The sequence below is a fragment of the Syzygium oleosum genome, unplaced genomic scaffold, assembly GCF_021117445.2.
Source record: "Syzygium oleosum isolate NSW1041296 unplaced genomic scaffold, Sole_v2.1 Sole_v2.08, whole genome shotgun sequence".
NCBI classification, from domain to species: Eukaryota; Viridiplantae; Streptophyta; class Magnoliopsida; order Myrtales; family Myrtaceae; genus Syzygium; species Syzygium oleosum.
Genome location: NW_026607492.1, coordinates 7164341 through 7186653, shown reverse-complemented (window position 1 = coordinate 7186653; position 22313 = coordinate 7164341). Strand labels below are relative to the sequence as shown.

The 22313-nt window shown below is 39.5% G+C and overlaps 2 protein-coding genes across 4 annotated transcripts; one reads left to right on the top strand and one right to left on the bottom strand.

Moving 5' to 3' along the window:
• Positions 1–4246: 4246 nt before the first annotated feature.
• On the top strand, positions 4247–5713 carry LOC115687632 (UDP-glycosyltransferase 72E1-like). Its single transcript, XM_030613267.1, has one exon. The coding sequence runs from the start codon at positions 4247–4249 to the stop codon at positions 5711–5713; it is 1467 nt and encodes a 488-aa protein (XP_030469127.1).
• Positions 5714–7968: 2255 nt separating this feature from the next.
• LOC130138760 (aminopeptidase P1-like) lies at positions 7969–19075 on the bottom strand. Of its 3 annotated transcripts, none has more exons than XM_056313779.1 (16): positions 18748–19075; positions 18542–18605; positions 15964–16103; positions 15158–15442; positions 14947–15069; positions 14468–14782; positions 13619–13705; positions 13408–13475; positions 12134–12203; positions 11650–11784; positions 11419–11499; positions 10109–10163; positions 9861–9965; positions 9648–9719; positions 8946–9070; positions 7969–8342 (listed from the first exon to the last, which is right to left on the bottom strand). In XM_056313779.1, the coding sequence occupies exons 1-16, from the start codon at positions 18838–18840 to the stop codon at positions 8124–8126; spliced, it is 2037 nt and encodes a 678-aa protein (XP_056169754.1). In that variant the 5' UTR covers positions 18841–19075; the 3' UTR covers positions 7969–8123. The 3 variants fall into 3 exon arrangements, with proteins under 3 accessions (XP_056169754.1, XP_056169756.1, XP_056169757.1); XM_056313781.1 differs by having other exon boundaries at positions 12134–12200; XM_056313782.1 differs by lacking the exons at positions 18542–18605; positions 18748–19075 and adding an exon at positions 16580–16696.
• Between the last annotated feature and the right edge of the window lie 3238 nt (positions 19076–22313).

Genomic DNA, 22313 nt, shown 5'->3' with positions numbered 1-22313 from the left:
CTCACGATCACTGAGAGGGTGCGAGGTCGACCTTGAGTTTACGACGGCCACGAGGCTTAGCGACAAGCTCACAAACCGTGCAAGACGTGGTGGTGGGTATGTCAAACCGAGCAAAGCCTCTCAAGTATGGGGAGAGAGTGTGGTTGAGTGTAGAAGGTTTTTTTTTTATGGGAGACTTACCAAAAAAGTCATATTGTAATTGTACCAATTCAGTCTTAAATTTTTGTGTGTTAATTGAGTCTTAAACCTTTTGCATTTATGTCAATTCAATGCATCTAGCATACTTTGGTCAGCCAGTGCGATCGGCGCTGACGTAGACAAATTTTAATAATATTTTATAGAATTTTTTTAAATTATTTTTCCTTGTTTTTCTTTTCTTTCTTTCTTTTTTTTTTCTTCCTTCTTCCTCTAGCCGGTCACCGGACCGAGGCGACTGGCCAGAGAGGAGGGCCGGCTAGGTCGACCTCGCCGACCACTAGCGAAGCTCACCTGGCAAGCCCTTGTGAGTGGCTGGACCAGGTTGGCCTCACCTCGATCCGACGACCGGCCAGAGGAAGAAGGAAGAAGGAAGAAAGAAAAAAGAAAGAAAAGAAAAAATTTAAAAATCGAAAAAATATTAAAATATTATTAAAAATTGTCCACGTCAATCTCGACCACGCCACATCAGTGCTGGTAGGCCAAATTTGGTCAGATGGACTGAATTGGCATAAATGTAAAAGGTTTAGAACTCAATTAGCACAAAAAAATTTATAACTGAATTGACACAATTGTAATAGATTTATAACTGTTTTGATAATTTTTCCCCTTTTTTAGGGGGGAAAGTGTAGTTTAGGAAATAAAATGACAATTTGGTATGTTAATTATGGGTGAGAGATGCAACTTAAAATCCCTAATGAAAAATAAGGATGATGTTTTGAAATGTGAGGAGGGTACTTGATATAGGAAGTAAAGTTCTGAAGATGATTTTTGTAATTTTCTGTGGTACTATAAACACCAGTATAGCTTACAACCAATGCAGTCCTTAAATCAGTCAACACTTGGGTTACATAAGGTTTAGGACTGAATTGAATTAGCACAAAGATAAAAGGTTTAGAACTGAATTGGCACCAAAAAAAGGTTTATGACTAAATTGGCACCAATGCAAAAGGTTTAGGACTTTTCTGACGCTTTTCCCTTGATTATTTACTTTTAGTTTCTTAACTAATATATTTATTTATACATAATTATTTTTTGAAAATTTATGCCTACTAACCTCGCGTGTGTATAATGTTTTTAGAGTAAATTCATTCTAGGCTTTTTTATTATTTATTTACTTCTTTAAATCAAATTTAAAAGTAACAATTTATCATTTATATATAAAAATATATATTTAATATACAACGTATCCCAACGTGTCGGAATTCTCTATTTTTTGAGAAATAACGTGTCGTGTGTCGTGTCGCGTGTCGGTGCTACTTAGTTCCTACCACGGCTGAACCAAAAGTGGGTGGAAGTTTCTACAAAGTGGAAGCTTGTGGTCCCATTAAATTGAGCTGAGACGTCTCCTCCCGCTAATTGCAGGAAACTAATCCAAAGTCATCAATTGTTTTCGCTTTGCTATTCTTGTAATATCAAAATATTTCGCTATGTATTCTTGAATAACTAATCCTACTTTCCCCTTCCTTCTGCATTTGCATGCAAACCAATAAATTTTATAGCTGCTTTTTTCTGGGCCAAAGTCTCTTAACAAGAAGCACCACAGTTGTCTTGCATCAGAGCAGTAAGATAGACAAGATCATGCATCACAAGGATCTCCATGTGTGGCATGACAAGGAAAAGGCAAGTAGTTCTCAAGGCTAATGCAAGAAGATTCCGTGGTATACCTTCTTATCCACAAAATATTTCACGACAGCTGCACTATCTCTGATGTGTGCCTTCCTCCAACTCAACTGCATTCTGAAACTTACAAGAGTTAGGCTTCATTCAAGAAAGTTGGCACGCTTTCTTGATAAAGAGCAGCTGAGCAATACATTGCCATTGCCGACAAGGATTGCAAAGAGGAATAACTTAGTTTTATCAAAACAAAAGATGGTGAAGTCATGTAATTGCGCTATTTACCACAAGATGGATATAGAAGAGGCCTCTTGAATGTGTAATGGACTTGAGACATGCAAGATCAGGCAAATTGAGGTTTTTATACTGATAAATTATAACCATGACAAATCACTACTCATGGTCTTCCAAATGACGCCAATTATAAGTTAAAGGCCTGATGACCAGGCATGAAAATTATCTGTGCCGGTTGCCCGGCCACGGTTGGCTGCCCGACTTGTCCTTGGTTGGGCGCTCGCCTGGCATCTTGCTTCGTCCAGGCACCAAGCGAGCTGTTTCCTCACTTCTCCAATCATCTGCTGTCATCTGCATTCCCTCACAAACACTCTGAGCATCCCGATACTAACGAACTCATACCGATTCAGAATCGAACGGGAATGTAGGGCCATAATCAACGACAAATTATCATTTTCCCCAGTGTATATCACGGCTTTTCTAGGTGTGCTTGAACATGTACAAGAGTCCGTGGCTGTGGGATTGATTATGTGCCTATTGTTGATCTTCCATATTCGCTTAATTAATCTCTCTTGCATCCACCCCCATGATTATAGACTGTCTTTTTGTTTCATGACTTCAATGTAGTACAGTTCATCATGACTTAATATAAAATAGATAGAGAGCACACAAAGGTTATTTAAGGCGTAAGTGAAGGTAGTAGACACATGACTCGGAGACTACGAGGATGTTTATATATTTACTTTCTTTTTATTTATTTATTTATTAATCTATTTTTGCTAAAACAGAGGATGTTTATTGGTACTGCCCAGAAAAGCCTGGGGCTTTCTCTCTCTTCTGCAAAACTGAAAGCTCGTTTTAAGAATACGTTTGTGGCGCGTTGAGTGTAAAAATGGAAACATGCAAATATAAACAGTACGCATCTCTAGGAAATTAAAAAAGATTGGTCATAAGTTGAAAGAAAAAATTAGTGGAACCCTTATCTCATATTTCTTTTTCGTTTGTAATTAAAGGGCCTCAAGGATGCGTAAAATTGACTGATCGTAAATAGCACGCATCTCAAGGAAATTAAAAAAGACTGGTCGTAAGTTTAAAGTGATTGGTCGAAGGCGCTCTTGTGGGGGAAGCTGCGGTCGAGACTGGAGAGGGCGGAAAGGATGCCGTCTAGGGCAAAGAGAGAGGTCTCCGAGGTGAGGGTGGAAGGAAGAAGAAAGAAAAGAAAACATAAATAAAAATGAGAACGGAAAAGAAAGAAAGTGAAAGAGAAAGAAACGAAAATGCCTCTGGCCATATTAAGATTTGAGCGATTGGAGGGCTCCGGTCTTTATTTGAGATTGATTTGCCACTTCAAGCCCCTATTTGAGATAATGTTCATTTTAGTTTCTCTTTTAAAAAAACACCACCACTTCAAATTTATATTTGAAATTTTCCAAAAATTAATGGAACCGTTATTTTTTACTTTCTTTTTATAATTAAAGGAGCTCGAGAATTGAGACTTGGCTACTTAGAGGCTTAGCCTTATATAGAACCCTCCAAACCTTATAAACAGATTAAGTTCAAACCGCTGAACTATGTAAATATAAGCTTTATATGATTGCATCATATGATACTATACTAACAAAGCTTAAATGGGAATCTCAATCTTGATACAGCAATTTTTCCATTAAGGTTCAATAGACATCCAAACATATTGTTTGTAGTGATTTTTATTTATCTCTCTTGTTAAATTTTTTCTCTCTTATTATAGAATCTGAATATTTTGACTTTTATTTAATATTTGTAAACACCTGAAACATTTCAGAATATAAGTATATCAACATCAAATTTCATTTAGAGTTTTTCATAAATTTTTAGAACTTCAATTATTTTCTTCAATTTTCCAAATTTTGTCGGAAAAGCAAAAGGAAACTTTATTTAAAAGCTCACACACACAAGAGAGCTAGGTAAATGCTAGGTGAATGAAAACCCTAATCATGATAGAGCAAAGCTCCCCCATTTGAGAAAACAAAAGGGCCAACCCCACGAGTTACATCTTTGAGAACAAAAAAATTAGGGTAAATGCTTCCACATAAATCAATGTTAATCACAGCATCTTTAGCTATAAATGCCATTTCAAACTCCCACGCAAGAACAAACCTCAGTCACTTCGCTCCTCTCTTCCAAACACACAAACTCTCTCACCCAAAACACTTGTGCAGCCATGGAAGTTGCCCCAACCAAAACCCACATAACCCTCCTAACCAGCCCCGGCATGGGACACCTCATCCCAGTCCTCGAACTCGGCCAGTGCTTCGCCGTCCACCACGGCTTCCTCGTCACCATCTTCGTCGTGACCACTGACGCCTCCACCGCCCAGCAGCTCCCCCACTACTCCTCCTACCGAGACCTCCTCAATATCGTCTTCCTCTCGCCGGTCGGCGTCTCAGACCTAGTCACCGACTCAATGGCAATCCTCTCGCAACTGGTCCTCATAATGCGCCACGCGATGCCGATCCTCCGCGCAGAGATTGCTGAACTGAAGCCACGCCCCTTGGCCCTTGTGGTTGACCTCTTCGGGACCGAAGCTTTCGAGATAGCTGACGATTTCGGCATGTTGAAGTACGTGTTCAACACCACTAATGCATGGTTCCTTGCCCTGACATTATATTATCCGCATCACGATGAAACCAGCAAACACGACCATGTCTATCTCCATAAGCCGCTGGACATCCCAGGATGTGCGCCGCTCGAGTACGAAGGCACGCTTGACCTGAACTCACGACCGGACGACCGGGTTCTTCAGGAAGATTATGCGAAGATGGGGCTCGACATGGCAAAGGCTGATGGGATATTGGTGAACTCCTGGGAGTGTTTGGAGCCCAGGACGTTGAAAGCACTGAGAGATCCGAACTTGCTGGGCAGGTTCAGCTCGGTCCCGGTCCACCCGGTTGGCCCATTGATTCGGCCGGTCAACCCGGTTGAAAATTTTGTCTCCAGGAGCAAAGTGCTTGATTGGCTGGACCTGCAACCCGCCAGGTCGGTGCTTTACGTGTCGTTTGGCAGTGGTGGGACTCTATCGGCTGATCAGCTCACCGAGCTGGCTTGGGGCTTGGAGGTGAGCCAGCAGAGATTCGTTTGGGTGGTGCGGCCACCCATCGAGAGCAGCTCGTTCGGGTCGTACTTCCGTCAGGATAAGAGGACCAAGGACGGGACGCCGGATTACCTCCCCGATGGTTTCGTGAGTAGGACACGCGAGGTGGGCCTTGTGGTGGAGATGTGGGCCCCGCAGACCGAGATCCTGGCCCACGAGTCGGTCGGAGCATTCCTGTCGCACGGCGGGTGGAACTCGATACTGGAGAGCGTGGTCAACGAGGTGCCCATGATATGCTGGCCACTCTATGCGGAGCAAGGCATGAATGCGGCCATGCTTTCCGACCACCTTGGCATGGCCACTCGTTCGAGGGAGGTGGGGCCCGGCGGGGTGGTCGAGAGGGAGGTGATTAAGGAGATGATAAGGAGGGCGATGGAGAAGGATCAGGAGCCCGCGAAGTTCGTGAGGGCAAAAGTGCTGGAGCTCAAGCGCAGCGCGGAAGCGGCTCTGGCTAAGGGTGGCTCGTCCCGCGGCTCACTCGAGCAAGTGGCTAAGGAGTGCGAAACGGGCCTGAGAGAAACGGCCCGTGGGGCTTAGTTTCCATTTAAAAGCTCAGAAAGTATGATGTTGGTATTACTCGTGTAGTATATCTCAGGGAAAATAACAAAAACAGTCCTTGAACTTTGATTAAATGTGCAATATGTTTCCTAAATTTTTAATATGTTTAATTTCATCCTTGAACTTTTGGTACATGTTCAATTTAATCCATGAATTATATAAAAATGTTCAACATAATCATTCATTCAATTCAAGTTCAAGACTCAGTTACATTGAACATGTACTAAAAGTTTACGGACCACATTGAACAAGTTAAAAATTCATGGACCACATTGAATATTAGGCTAAAGTTCAGGGATTACATTAAATAAATTAAAAGTTCGAAGATCAAATTACACATTGAACTAAAGTTCAAGAATTGTTTGTATCAGTATCCCTAATTCTCATGGAAGAAGAATGGGATTCTAAATAAATTTTCTTTTTCTTTTCCGGTTGTTAACCCAGATATCCTTTTCTTATTTTTCGGGTATGAAATTGGAGCAAGCCCCTTGAGGTTAATTGGCTATGACAAGTCTCCATACTTAAATAATCTAATTTGGTAGATATGGCACTGATTTAGTGAAATAAAGTTAGATAGTTCGACTTTATGAGTTCCTTCTACTTTTGAGCCTTTGGTCGATGAATGAATATCCATCCATGGACACTTGATCTATGAAACTAATGAATGTGAGAGTTAACGCTGGCTATCGACACGCGGCCCCTACGTGTACAAGCTTTTAAAACAAAATACACTTTGAATCCTTCTACTGTTGGAAGTATGAAAATTTAGTTCATGTACTTTGTTTTGACAACACTACTAGTCCTTGTTCTATTGATTGATGAGATTTTAAGTAAGATTTTACACATTTCTATTCCAAATAACACTTGAATGACGTTGGCTATAATTTTGTACATGGTTTGTTAATATCGATAGTCTTATCGGTAATGGTTGAAGTGACTTTTTTAAGAGATATTTACTATTTAAAAGTTGAGATGAATCATCAATTACCATAAACTGTCTAAAATTATATCGTGTGAACTAAAATTGATCATTCCTAAAAGTACGGTGACCAAAATGTAATTCAATTTGTGGGCTTCTACACACAGGCGTCACGGGTCAATAGTCACTGCTGACTCAACAATTTCCGGCAAGCTTTGAGCAAGACTCTGACGGGAGGACTTCAATAGTCGCTGGAAAATAGTATAATAAGGACTCTAGCTGCTGTAACCAAACAAAGTACAAGTGTCATCCCGCAAAATCATAGGGACCAAAACATGTAGTTTTCCCTATATTTTGCAAAGGTTATCCTAATGTGGTGCATGCAGATTGGCAGAGGATTCGACGATCTCGATCTGAAAATAAATCAATTCAGTAAGCCCTAGAATCTGACCGATGGTTAAATTATTCGTGCTTCTGGAAAAAATTATATTAAACCCACTTTGGTTTTAGCAAAAGACAGGAATCATTTATGTAAACGACTGACGATGAAAATGTTCATTAAATTATGATAAAAAATAAAGGAACGTGGCTGTTCCAGCCCCATGTAATTGGACGTGCGTTTCGAGGAACTTCACATGCATTCTTGTCGACAGAGGAGATTGAAGATCTCTCAAACCTGCCTTCTCTGATCGGTGCAGTCCCGCCATTCATGGCTCATGCATGCAGCACGTGAAAACAACTTCATTCGATGCTTGGCCACCCAAGAAAACAAAAGGGTCAACGATAACTTCATCGCGATGTTCAACTCGCGACAGAGAGAATCGATGCTGTTGAATGATGGTTATCTCAGCTGGGTCTAGGGTAAGGGAAGATAGAAACCAAGAACCGAAGTTATCTTGACTGTCGGCAACAGAGAACTGTCATTTGGCCAGTCCCCATAGATCCTTGTTTGTCATCCGTAGTATACCGGAATCAAGACATGTACTGCTTGATATCTCCGCGAAACGTGTTTTATCAAAAATACTCCGGCACACTCGTTTCGCAGAAAATAAGTTCTATCAAACACGAGATAGCGCAGATGACCATAACTAGAAGATTTCAAAGATGTGGAGCTCGCTCCTCTTTCAGTAACTGATAAAGTGCATCAGCGCAACCAAAACCGGGACTCGGAAGGCTTTTGGTCCCCAAATCCATTACCAACCACCACCCCATTGTTGGTGCAACACCGATACACTTAAGGACTTCACTATGTCGATGTAGAAGTTGGTTGCAAAAGTCCAAATGCCGCCGCTTGTTCGATTATGCGGAAAACAGGTGAGCAGGAACGAAATCATTACGATGAATTATTATGCAGAAAATAAAGCCAACGTATTTACATGGCAACAGAAAAATAGCAATCTTTTATGCAACCACTTAAGCATCAAGTTCTTTTCTCTTTTATCAGAAAGTCAAGGATGGGGCAGGAATTCATCAAGGATGGAGAAGGCAACATGGAGATAACAAACGGAGTTTTCCCTGGTTCTTTGCACATGCACGTACAGGTTCAGTAGCTTTCTTCAGCCATGCCATTTCAGCATCGTCCAAGTATGGCGCCAATATGTCTCTACACTTCGAATGGTATGTGTTGAGCCAATTGATCTCTTCAGGTGTCAATAAACTCAAGTTGATCAGCTTGGTCTGATACGGTGCCTAGATAGGAAACAAATTACAAGCATGGAAAATAGCTCGACAATTTAAAAAACATTAAAACGTTAAACTCCAATGATGCCAATGAAAGAGAATGAGGCAGTGATGGTTCTCCGATAAAATTGACCGGGTTGATAATAATTTAGTTTTTCCAATGAAGTGAATGTTCAAGTCAAGTCTTTCGCACTAAACAGGGTCTAACATTTTACTAGAAACATCGTGCCTCTACGAAACAAGAACATGGAATGGGAAAAATTTCTGCTCATGCTTCAAATGTTGTTGGACCGTCCATGTCTTCGTCCGTTATACTCTTCAAAAGACGAATGCTTTGTATCTTTTTCCACCTTATTCTCTGTATATTTTATTAACCCAAATAATCCAACTACTAGTCGCCAGTCAGAAATGTAATCCGATGACTCGACCAGTGACCAAGCAAAGAAAACATCAAATATGATGAAAATGTCAAATTTGTCAACAAAGATTGAAATATCACCAACTGCAGGGAAGAATTGCGAAGTCAATTTAAAAAAACAAACCAGAGTGGAAAAGAAAGGAGAGACCTTCACCAACTGGTAGGCAATACCCTTCTATGTAATAACAACTTACCCACGTTATATGCTCAAATGATAAGTACCCCTTGTCACCAAAGTTGAACTTTGTATCCGCTTCAATGACCACCAAGACATTCTCCAGCCTTATACCAAACTTCCCATCTTCATAATAACCAGGTTCTGGAAAAGGTTTCCATTTTAGGAAATCAATGCAACCTTTGATGTAACAGGATTTTGAAATTTTGGTTCATGAAATGCCTCATGAACAAGTGATGAACAATAGCAGTAGGACAATAATACAGAATGGCAATTACAAATTAGGGCTGCTTCTTTTAAGAAAGACACATCTGAATAAACATTGAATATGAAGGCAAAAGCAGTTGTGAGTAGCATTCTAAGTAATAGCTTTGAGTAATTTCACCGTACTTTCTAAAGCAGCAAGTCATAACCTTAAACTACTCCAGAAACAATTGAATCATATATCTACCAGCTGCCCTCAAATCTACTAAATTCAATAGAACTCTCTTCCACCAAGAAGGTAATCATATTTCACTTGTCACAAAATAACCAAGAACAGAAATGTTACAGAGTTATTAATACGTATTCCGGAAGCATTGCTCCCAGTTAATATTGACCCCTAGACCTGGGTGAATAGACCACATCACCTCAGCCTTACACATCAAATGGCTGAGATCGCAATGCCTCAGGCATCTAATAAAATTCCCATATCACAAGCCGGTACACTACTAATACTAACCATCTGTAACTGCCATCGAAGCTTGCATTGGCACATTACGAGCCTGTGGTCTGAAACTGATCATATGCGGACCTGATCATTGAAAGGTCAAGCTAAACATCATTAGATAGATTGTGTGCCAAAAGTTAGCTAAGCTTGCCTAGACTAAGCTGGGATGGCAGATATCATGGCCAAATATGGCTAAACGTGCCTTAACCCAGCTCATCCACATACCTTCATGAACATTTAGGTAAGATCCGATTCCATGTCCTGTGCCATGTCGATAATCAAGACCATCCTTCCACAAAGGTACTCGGGCAAGAATGTCCAAAGCATTACCTTAAAGATTTAATTAATAGGAACTTTACGTAAGATGAAGGAAAAAATCTCAGCTTATGTTGATGAGACTAACCCCTGAATACACTGGCAATTTGGTTTGGAAGTATAATTCATTCAAGTGCGAAGGTGAAGGATTGTGATACCATTTGTTCCATTCGGAAATCTGGCATTTCCCAGAGCGATGTGCCCTTTTAGTACCTGGATAGAGCCCAGAACCAGAAGCTCTTAGAGCCTTGCAAGACTTAGTATAAATTGGAAATCAGAGGACTTGCTGTTTTACAGGGGGAGAAGGAATTAACTGGATTGAAATAAGTAGACAAAGCACATAAAAAAGAAAAATCAAGGTAACTATTCCTGTACTTTAATAATTAAACCTTGGATCTGTGATCAGGAATATGAGGTCTTCACGCTACTAACGCCAGAGAATATATGGATAACAATTTATACATATGGAAGAGATATCTTGAGAAGAGGAAGATGCAAGAATGTGAGGTGTATTTAAGAGTCATGGTCCTTTGCACCACTTGCACTAGCAGCAGCTGTCAATAGTTAAAGGGAGTCGCCATGACCAATGTCAGCGGAGACATCAATGATCACTGATGGAATCGCAGTAGTTGACATGCAAAGGCATATAGATATAACAACAAGGTTTCCAGCTGCACCTAGAGGTTAATATCATAGGTAGACAACACTTTACTCTGGTATTAGGCGAAAGAAACGGCTATTGAGGGGTGAAGGGGGTATCACCTGTGAAGTTAATGGCAGTTTAGAGACTGGTCTAGATATGACCTAAAATACTCGAGATGACTATTAGAGAAATTAAGGACGCAGCACTGCTATAGGAACACATAGATTCACGCCAGGGCGGCAGCCAATGAAATGACTCGCTGAGAATAAGAAAGTAGCTAGGAGGTCATATGATGTTGGAAATATTGAAAGAGCTACAAAAGAAAGTGATAGCACACCCCTGATGAATCTCTCAAGGTAGGATCAAAACTAACGGGTTTCATTGACAGTCCTCTGGCCAATTACAAGGTTCAAAAACTGCATAAGGGAGTTCATCTTTTATCTTAAAACCAGTCAAAAGAACTTCATCTTTTACTGAAATATTCAAGAAAACATTAGGGACACTGCTATGGGGTACACCCAATGCACTCCCTACCCTAAGTTCATATGAGTCTCATTAGGGGTCCACCAAAGCAAAAGGGCTAAGAATGCATTCAGGGCACTTGATGCACCTCAAAACCCCCCGGAATCTTCAGTTCCCATCAAAGCATAAGAGCACATTAGTTGCCTCTCCAGAATTAAGTAGTATATTGGCATCTATAACAACACTTTCGCTAGATATTCTGGCATACTGAGTCAAATGTTTCCAGGAATGAAAACCTAGATTCTTCCACCATATATAATTGCCACGAAACTATATAAACATAGCAGAACTGATATAACGCACCGCTGTATAGCATGCTTTCTCATGTGCTGAAGGTCTCCCAAAATGAACGGTCCGAGTTATATCTGTTGTTCCATCTAGATACTTTGGATACAGCATCAACATTACCAAGAAAGGAAACTATAAGTTTCAGGAAAAAGATCGCAAAATAAGATGCAAATTGACAGATAACCTTGTTGTTAAAGCAGTCAATTTCCAAATAACAAACACTAAACAGAAGCACAGTTCAAATACCTGTGCTCCGGAATCAAATAGATAAATGCAATCAGCATCTAACTCTGCGCAAGTGTTCGGCTGTGGTGAATAATGGATGATTGCCGCATTTGGACCAACAGACGAGATGGTAGGAAAACTTAAACTTTTGAAATGCTGCAAATGTTAAAGAAAAGGATATTGGTTATACCATAAAAATGTCACACAAACATGCACTAACCGGTGCAAATCAAAATAGTTTGAATATCTTATCCGTTACATCACTAGAGATACATGAACTGTTACAAGGATTCACATAATGCAAAATTACAAAAAGCAAATGGAACAGTAACTCCTCTACTGACCGCACCTTGCAGACTGTTGGGTTTTCAAACATCTTACACATGGATAATGTTTGCTTAGGCATACATTTGTAAGCCATCAAAAAATTAGTCTAATATAAAAAAAAACAAAAAACAAAAAGAAGATTCCACAGTCCTGTGAAAATCCATGAGTAGGAGATTACCTCTTTTGAAGCTCGAAGTGACTCCAGCTTATCACTCACAGTCACCTCCGTTAGTTTCTTTCGTTCCCTGCTACATGTTATTTTAATCAGACGTGTTAAGCATATGTGCCTTGAACCTTATTTCTTGGAAGATACTAGCGAAAACGACATCAAGTGATAATTCAAATCAACTGGCATGAGAGAATAGAAATTTGCCAATACATTCGTCAATAAGCTACACTTTAGAAACTCAGATTACGCACATCAAATTAGTTTGCTTCACCCCACATGCCCTAAAAGAAAATGCAGGAAACATATCCTTCACAGGCTTATGATGAGCCTTTGAAAGAGACAAAGTACGCACAAAAAGAAGAGGTTCACAGTCCTTAGATGTCAGACTTCATAGTCAAAGTACTAACCTCTTAATTATCAGCTTCACCTTATCTAGAAACCAAATTTAAAAGGCTAAAATAATTAGGAAGGTAGCTGGCGTCAAGCCATAAAGAAACCAGAGTACGTCAGGCCCCTCTTATTTGGAGGTACATCAGCTCAAATTCTATCACCTTGACTAACAGAAGACGGACAATGAGGACCTCACTGGAAGGCCAAAAGTATAAAGAATTATCTTGATGGAAGTAGCACTGACCCGTCATCTTCCCTAAAAGAGATTCCTTCTGAGAGCAGACGATTTTCATACAGACAGCCAATGCCAGAACTACCACCATGTCCCCAACACTATAATAAACTGATTCTCTAGGGAAAGCAGTGCCAATACACATATCGAAGAACAGTGAAATCGGGGGCTCAGTTAATGTCTCTCATAAGGTTTTATGCAACAATTGTTAATTCAAACAGAAGTGGTTGCCCCCAGATGTTTCTTTCATCTAACATCTCACACAATCACATGCTTTATTGGCATGAAGGATGACCAAACATTGGAATGTTCTTTTGCTGTTTGAGTATCAACAGAGAGATATTATAGACTAGCTGCAAGCGTTCCTTTACTCATGGCTGATTCATTCAAGGGATGACTTGAAAATGAACATGTTTCTGCAAAGTCGAAGCTTGTGGTACTGGTAAGTTGAGCAGAGATGTCCCCTCCCACTCATTGATCAGAGCAGGCACATCTCTCAAAAACTAACCCAAAACTAATCCAAGTTATCAAATGTTTTTTCTTTGCTATTCCTATAATATTAAAAATCTTTTGCTATCTATTATTGAATAAGTAATCCACTGCATTTGGATCCAAACCAAAATAACTTGTAACAAAATTATGACCAGCGAAATGAACTTACATCTTCTTTTTCTGGGCCAAAGTCTTTCCCTCCACGAAGTAACCAGAAGCACCATAGTTTTCTTGCATCTGAGCAATTAGACAAACAAGATCATGCATCACTCACTCAAGAAAGTTTCAGGTATGATTGACATAAGAAATATCTCCATGTGTGGCATGATAACGAAAAGGCAAATAGTTCTCTAGGGTAATGCAAGAATTCCGTCGTATACCTGCTTATCCAACCAGACAAGATATTGTACAACAGCTGCACCATCTCTTATGTGTGCCTTCCTTAACCCATCCAACTCAATCGGATTCTGAAATTTACAGAGTTAGGCTTCATAAAAGAAACTCGGCACGCTTTCATAATAAAGAGTAGCTGACCAATACATTGCCGACAAGGATCACAAAAAGGAATACCTAGTCTTATCAAATAGTAGGATGGTAAAGTCCAAATTGAGATTTCTATACTAAAAAATTATGATCCTCAGAATACTGAATGCTTTTCATTCCCCATATCATTTCAGCTCAACCAAATGATTTGCAGACACTATTCTTAAGATATCAACAAATAAACCAAAGGCCTCCATAAAAAGAAGCACCTGCAAAAAGAGGTTGGACAGAATGTTCATGAAGTATGAGGTAGAGCACAAAAGCTGTCATATCTATTCATATCAGTAACGGACCAAAACACATAAGAGGAAATCATGGAGGATACACAAATGAGAATCATATTCATTCTTTCATATCAACATCCATATAAAAGAGGACCTGTTGATCTCAACCACACACTAGAGTATGCATATCTCAATGCCAATTTCCACCAGAAGTGAAGCTTTGGAATTATTAAATGGCATCCACTCCACCAATTCAACCCTAGTCAATCATGAGATTGAACCTTCCGCCAACATAGAACAACTCAAAGACAGTGCCACCTCAGACTTTTTTTGAACTAACATCAGCTTATATCGATGATCACTACCTTATGTATGACTACATCACTACATACACTTGAAGATAATTGGCGCAACATTATCTGTGACCATTACTACCTCACAGACAGGGCATCCATGTATTACCTTCAAAGCTTTTGCAAGGGCCAAAGGAGATTGCTTCAGGACAACTCTATCGGAATCTAGTTTATGATACAAAGCATAGCAGCAGGATCCAGGATCAGCCCATATCAAGTCAATGCTATCACCATCTTCTGCTTCAATCTTAATGCTTTCAGCTGCATCCTCCCTAGAGCCAATGTCCGCTCCCCCAGAAATGTGACTTTGAGTTTCTTTGAATGCGTAAGGGCCAAGCTGGTTGGATGCAAGTAAGCTCACATCTGCGCTAACCACACCATACTCCCGCACTTCGATTCCATTCTCCTTCAAATAGCCACTTACCTGCATATGAGTCATGCTGTTTAGCACAACAGTATCACCAACAAACATAACAGAAGATAATAAGAAACATCTGATTATAATAAGATGGAGACTGACTATGTCAGGAAGAACCAACCACGCCTTCATGCTGACAATAGTATAAGGAAAAGGGGTGATAACCAAACCTCAGAAGATAGCTTCCTCTGGTCCACATAAAAGAAAGCTGAAGTGGGCGTGACTATTGCAAATGCATGAACTACGGGGCAGTAAGACACATCACTTCCTCGAATATTAAACAACCAAGCAACCTGCAAAGTAACAGCTAAGCTGTGATACTGCCAATAAAAGTATCTACGAAATATATGATTGGGAGATGACCCATCTAAAAAATCTTGCCTCATCAAGGGCTGTGATTACTATGCCACGAGCTTTCTCCTGTGTAAGCCTTTCTCTCAAATCGTCGAGTTTATCTGTGGTTGATCGACCCGCAAATTCCAGGGCATGTACATTCACAGCATTTATTTGAGGAGGTGGCCTATTTTTCCATACCTCATCAACCAAGTTGGTGGAAGTCTGAACCAGCTTCTGCTGTTTTTTGGCAAAAGCACACTCCCATCTCTGCGCAGTGTCTATGGACACGCACCAAGGATCAATACCAATTGCCGCATCATTTGGCAAGTTCTGATGAAGGAAGACATGATATCCACACGGAGCGAAAAAGGTTACATAAAAAAATTTCAGGAGTAATCTAAGTAAGCGACAGTAACCTACTCTTCAGTTGGACCAAGTACTCTGAACTACATAAGCAGGAGCATAAGGATGAGCACTTTAAAATTGTCTTACAGCATAGGTTACGCCACATTTAGCTGAAGGGAAAAACATGATACTGGCTTAGACATGAGACAAGATCGACAAATCCAGTCAGAGCAGTTTTTCAGTATGCCAGAACTTAAGTAAAAGAAAATCATCGTTTTGATTGGCAATCATCAAAAACATTTAAAATGAAGAGTTTATATCCAACTTTTTTTTGGCCCAAAAGAGATTACATAACCCACTTCATAGAGGTCGGAAATCCAGGAACGAATAACTGAGGAAATGTCAAAGAACATGTCTCAATTTCTAATCTTGCACAGAAGAAATTAGAATTAGCATGGCCGTGCTGAAAAAGTTGACCAAAATTCACCAAGAAGATAAAAACTCACGTCTGCCATCCAAACATCCACAGCAGGGTCTTCTCCTATGCGCATGAGTTTCCACTGATCACTAAGCTGTTGAGCAGCCTGCAAGAAATAACGTCCATCGGTCCATAGCAGTGCTTTGTTCATTGTTATAAGAGCCAGACCTGCAACGATTCAAATTAAAAGAGTTTAACTAAGACATACTGCAGATATTTAATGATTCACGTAGAAATTCTAAGCCATTTAATTTTCTGCAGATTTCTCTAAATAGAAAGAAAACAGATCAATGAGTTGGTGCTGGTGAAACACTAGTAATGACTTTCATCAGTCACATGACTGTCAAAGTATGAAATTTCTCAGCATTAAGGTGCAAACACTCTTCCTTTTCCTCATTTATTTCTCCGAACCAAACATTTGTTGCATATACAGATCTTAAACATGTAAAATTACACTAAAGGAAGCAGGTAATTGAGCCTACAGTTAGAAGAGATCCTTAAAATAAAGCTAATGTAAACCTCATTTGCAATGCCATAACAACAAGATACAGCCGATACATTACTAAGACACCTCATCAGATGCGTAAAATTCAATTGTACTAGAATCTAGCACAAAAGCAGCATCAACCAAAAGAAATCCTCACCCATTTTAGGATGAAAACCCCTATCGGAACAACATCGTCAATTTCATCCCACAGCATTTTCAGCAATCTAGAACAACAGCTCATGAGAAATGAACCTTTTTTTGGCTGTCATATTGGGCAATGAAATGAATGTAGGTGATGTTCAAAAAAAAATTTCTACTTTTCCACCATAACTTTTGAAATCCAACTAAACGGTGAAATACTCTTTCAACCTGTTAAGGTTGCCGTTATTTAACAGTCAAACGGTTTGTCAAGCAAAATACCATGAAAATGAGGATACAAATGTTCCCATTTCTAGTCAGTAGGAATGATTTATTGATCCGAAACAGATAATGCCAATGTCTACCATTTCTTCAATCATATTAACTCGGATGTTCAATCACAAAAAGCTGAAAGAAAGTACGATGGTGCTTATATATCGGTTCGTCTGGCAAAAATTGAAGTGTATGACTACGAACTCAGTAGATACTAACATTGCTCTCAAAGTTTGTCTACTACGTGACAATAATGTACATGTGATGAACCGATTCCAATCCAAAAATAAGAATTCCAAAGCAAGAGAAGTAATACGTCGGAAAGGGCAAAAGAATTACCCCATTCGAGCATTTATGAATTTCAAGGAAAAAGTGGAAGACCGCAAGACAACAACATGGTCCAGAATGGGCAAGTTGGGTTGGGTTTGGGTGGATATAAATTGGTTCGACCAAAATTCACTCATTTAACTTATATTGACTCGTTTATTTGCTAAATAAATTAGATGGCCATCCCAAACCCAAACTCACCCACATAACCTACTAAAAAACAGAGAAAAAGCCCCAATCATAATTTAGTGCCTTGCGTCGATAATGTCTGATTCGGGGTTTTATTTGGACCGATATTAATCGTCTCCCTCTTCGTGCTCCGCCAGGTCGTCGCCTTCATCGCCACCATGGCCATCAACAACTGAGGCGACAACTCCCGCCACGATTGCGTGCCCAAAGTCCTCGGCAGGTTCTCGTTTCTGCCGCTCTAAGAAAAACCCCTGCTCGGACCTACTAGCATTGCTCTAGATTGTTTTGCACTCTTCAGTGGATTCTTTCGCCAGTTCTCAGTTCAAGACACAAAGAAGCGATCAATCTTGGTCAGCAAGAATAAGAGTTGGAGCTCAGTAGCTGTTATCCCCCCCCGTTCGTACCCCAGTTTCTCCACCTAAAGCCTGTCGTTGTTAACCAAATTGTGGCATTTCTTGCTCTCTCTGAGTTTAATTTTTCGTCCACTTGGGTTCGTTGACTGAAACAAACTTTTCCTTTTCCTGGTTGCCCTTTTAGGACTGATTTAACACTTGGGAATGTTGTCATCCACCGCGGGAGTTCTCAAAGTCTAGTCTCGAACCATCTACCCAAAAACATCCTCCTCATTTCTTGAACACACATCTGTTCATTTCGGCAATAGAATCAATCACCTTGAACACTCAGATAAAATTCGAATAGTTCTCAAAGTCCACAGAGGCCTCGATCAAGGCAAAGAAGAGGAAAGAGAGACGAAGGCAGTCAACGAGCTCACTCATGCTCTTAGATCGAACACGTGAGCAGGACGAACGCTGGAGAACTCGGAAGATCGACGAGGGGCGGAAGGTGAGAGAGGGAGACTAGAGAGATAGAAGACAGAGCCACTGGGCTTGCAGGTGGGTACTGGGTTGGGTCTCAGATTTTGTGGGTTGGATATGGTTCATAACCTAACCCACTTATTTTGGGCTTTTGATTATAGAATTATAATGCTCATATGATTCATTTTAACAATTTTTTTATGTTAGAAAATGGATTTGAGACCCATTTTGATAGGTTCATCCAAACTACAGCAAAAATCGCAATTCTTTAATCATCCTCATAAACTCAATTACTCATTAAACCCAAGCGACTCATGCACGCGATCAAACCGATTCATGAGCACAAACAAAACAACAAAAGGCGAAAAAGAACTCACCAGCACTTCCGGTGAATCCAGAAATGAACTCGCGCCTCTTGTCTCTTGAAGATACATACTCGCTCTGCAACCAATTCAGCCATCCCGAGCATCAGCGAAACTCCACAAGAAACTAGACGATGCTAAAGAAAGCAGAGTACGGATTCGACAATCGAAAAGATATAATCAACCACATTTTAAGATGAATGAGAGAGAGAGAGTAGAACCTGATGATAATCTTCGGAAGGAACGACCAGGGCATTGAGAGGAGGGGAATGAGAGGACATCAAGGACCTGAGAGCAACGAGGGTGTCTGTCATTTTTTCCTGTGCGTCACTTTGCAGCACAAAGTTACTCTCGTATCAACAGCAATCTAATCGGGAAGAAAGATTGAAATTTTTCGAGAAGCGCTTCAGTGGAAAGTTCTGCCTGTTGCCTAGAGCTGATGAGAGACTCATTGAAATAGGCCAAAGCTTTAAAGGAAGGCGTGTCTTATTATTGACAAAAACATAACATAGGGAGACGCAACAAATCACTGGATGACTTCGATTCCTTGTTGGAATCTGATCTCTTTCTTTCAAGGCAATGCCCAAAACTACAAGTATTCCATGCAATTCTTTCTTTTATTACTTTGTTTTTTGCTAACTTATTGTTTTAGATTATGTTAAACATGAAAAAATAATTAGGGTAAATTTGGCATAAGATTTGATTTTATTGTTGTTCCTCGACTAATTGGGACGAACTCTGTGAATCGGACTATTAATTACAAAGTACTGATTTTTTATTAGCCAAAAAAAAAGGATGGCTTTTAATTGAAGCATTCTTTTTCTCCACTTGACATCGAACTTTTGTAGGAGTCCGTAGGTAAAAGCTAGTGATCCAATTACCGAAGCGTTACACCAACGCTGAAAGAGAATTTAGTGGACTTTTTAATGTAAAAAGTTATCTACGACATGGAGATGGCAATGTACTAAAATTTCTATCATCCACAATTCCCTAATACATTTAAGAACTCGTTAACGAGTATCTCGAGTACTTATTAACAATATATAATTAAGAAATATTTTGATTTCCAATGCACTAATTATACACAATATGAGAGAGATCATAGATCGGAAATAACAACTTTTTTTTTCATTTGGATGTTTAACAAGTGCGTCGAGACATTCGTTAACGGAAATCCATAAGTTTAAGATATGTTTATTTTAAATTATTAAAGGTGGAAAATTAAGTTTTTTCTATCCCACAAAGATAAAGATTTAATATTTTGAAAATAAAATTATTAAAGGAGGAACAAAGATTGATGTTTTCAAGAAGCCTTCCAACGGACGTTTTTTTTTTTTTTTTCTGGAGCTGATAAGAGAGATCGATCCAAATAGGCCAAAGCTTAAGAGGGAGGTGTGTATTATTGTTGACAAAAAAAAATTATAACACACAGAGATGTAACAAATCACTATTTGACTTCGATTCCTCTATTAAAATCTGCTCTCTTTTAACTTTTAATGCTATGCCTAAACCTGCGAGTAATTTATTTAATACTTGGGGAATTTGGAAATGGAGTGACAAGGGGACCTGAGTCTAAGGTCCGGTGGAATGTGTCCAGGCATCGAGTCCTAAGACTCCTAAGTTTAATGGTGCGTTTGGTAACCATTCTGTTCCCGAAAATAATTTCTGCTCAGAAATGATTTTTTTTTATTCTATTTCTAGAAACAATTTCTAAGCATTTAAAGACATTTGGTAACTTCCCAAAATTTCTATTCCTAGAATAGAAAAAGAACATAAATGCATTTGGTAACCGCATAAAATTTCTTTTTATTGATAATATTTTAATAATATTTTGAATTTTTTTAATATTTCTTTTTTTTTCTTTTCTTTTTTTCTTCTTCTCCTTCCTTGGCCCATGGGCAGGTCGCTGGCGCCAGCGACCGGCCACAAGCCAGGGCCGACGAGGGCGTCACAGCCCTTGCCGGCCACAAGCGAGGGCCACCCTCGCCGACGAGGGCGAGGGCTAGACCTCGCGGCCTAGGCGAGGGCAACTCGCGACCTGGGCGAGGGCCGCCCTCGCCCAGGCCGCAAGAGTCCAGCCCTCACCAGATATGGCAAGGGCCGCGACACCCTCGCCGGCCCTAGTCTATGACTGGTCGTCGGCCACATGCCAGGAAAAAAGAAGAAAAAAAATTCTTTACCATTTCTCATTATTGTTCCCAAAATCGAGAATCAACTTTTTTTTCATTCTTGATTCTGTTCCAAAACTGATTCTGGGAACAAATTTGTGCCCGGGAACAAAAAATTTACCAAACGGATTTCTGTTTTTATTTTGTTTTCCGGAACAAAAGAGTAGAATCAGACACTATTTGACCGGTTACCAAACAGGCCTTAATAGGGTGGACTTAGATTTGAGCTCGAAACTAAGTTCAATAGTTAAGTCCAAGATTCGGAAGCCAAGAACCCAAGTGTGCAAATCAAGAACTTAGGTCCGAGGATCTAAGACCCCGATCTAGGCATTGCCAACCCAGGTGCAGAGCATCGAACTCTGCTCACTGCATCAAGGCTCAAATCCAAACTCTAATAATGGTTGACATGATGGAAATTTTAGTGAAAATTTTCAAATTTTATTTACGTTCCTTTTAAGTACTAAATTTCATCATTCTGATCGTGAAAATACTTGCCGTCGATTTGCTTTTTGTAAACGAAGTTAATCATAAATAAATATGAAAAAAGAAAAACTGATATATTGTGACGCTTGTACCAATTTATCAATGCGTTTTCAAAGACATTCGATCATAAGATTTGATTTTACCATTGTTTCTCGGCCAATAGGGAAGAACACCGTGTGAAGATTTGATTGTTAAATATATAAAGTACGGTTTTTTACTTAGCAAAAAAGAAGGATGGCTTGTAATCCAAATATTCTAATTCTACACTTGGAGATTAAACTGTTGTAGTAGTCCAAAGGTGAAGCTAGTGATCCCATTTTCTAAGCGTTTCTCCAACGCTAAGAGAGAATTTAGTGGGCAAAGAGAGAAAAAGTCATACTTTTCAAAAGAAAATTTGCATAAGATAAAGATGATAAGATACCGAAAATTTTATCCTCCAACGAATCTCTAATTACTTTGTGATCTTGCGAATGCAAGTGTCCGTGTACTCATTATTAATTTTTATTTAAATGTTTAATAAGTGCCCAAGACACATATTAATAAAATCCATGAGTTTAAGATACATCTGTTTCAAATTATTTAGGTGAAAAACTAATTTTTGTCTATCCCACAAATATAGAGAGATTGTTTTAGTTTTTTTTTATAAAAAAGATTTACAAAAACCATTAACCGACGATTTTCAAATGATATAAAATGTTGATGTTGATATGCGTTTTAAAGATGGAAGAATAGGTCAAGCCAAAAAAGAAGATGAACAAATAGCATGAAGAATCCTCACTTTCAACTGAAAAGGAATGTGTTGTATACATGTCATTAGGTCAATCCCACAGAAAAACTACCAAAAAAGTTATAAACCTAATGCATTGATACCACTTCAGTTCTAAACCTTCAAGTTGGCTAATTTAGTCCTAAACCTTTTTCACATTAACACCATTTCAGTTTGTAAGGTCAATTTAGGCCGTAAATCGCTGACGTAGACGTCGGTCGTCCTACATGATATGGTCAGCGCTGATGTAGACATTTTTTTTATTAATATTTGAATATTTTAAAAAATCTTTTTTTTACTTTCCCTTTTCTTTTTGTCGACCTCGCCAAGCCACACTTTGACGAGGGCGAGCACCGACAAGGCCGCCCTC

Coding starts and splice junctions, on each gene's coding strand:
- LOC115687632 (XM_030613267.1), top strand. CDS start 4,247: ATGGAAGTTGCCCCAACCAAAACCCACATAACCCTCCTAACCAGCCCC.
- LOC130138760 (XM_056313779.1), bottom strand. CDS start 18,840: ATGACAGACACCCTCGTTGCTCTCAGGTCCTTGATGTCCTCTCATTCC. Junction 14,783..14,946: donor AGAGGAAGCTATCTTCTGAG/GTTTGGTTATCA, acceptor ACTCATATGCAG/GTAAGTGGCTATTTGAAGGA. Junction 10,164..11,418: donor AGAAAGCATGCTATACAGCG/GTGCGTTATATC, acceptor GGCTCTATCCAG/GTACTAAAAGGGCACATCGC.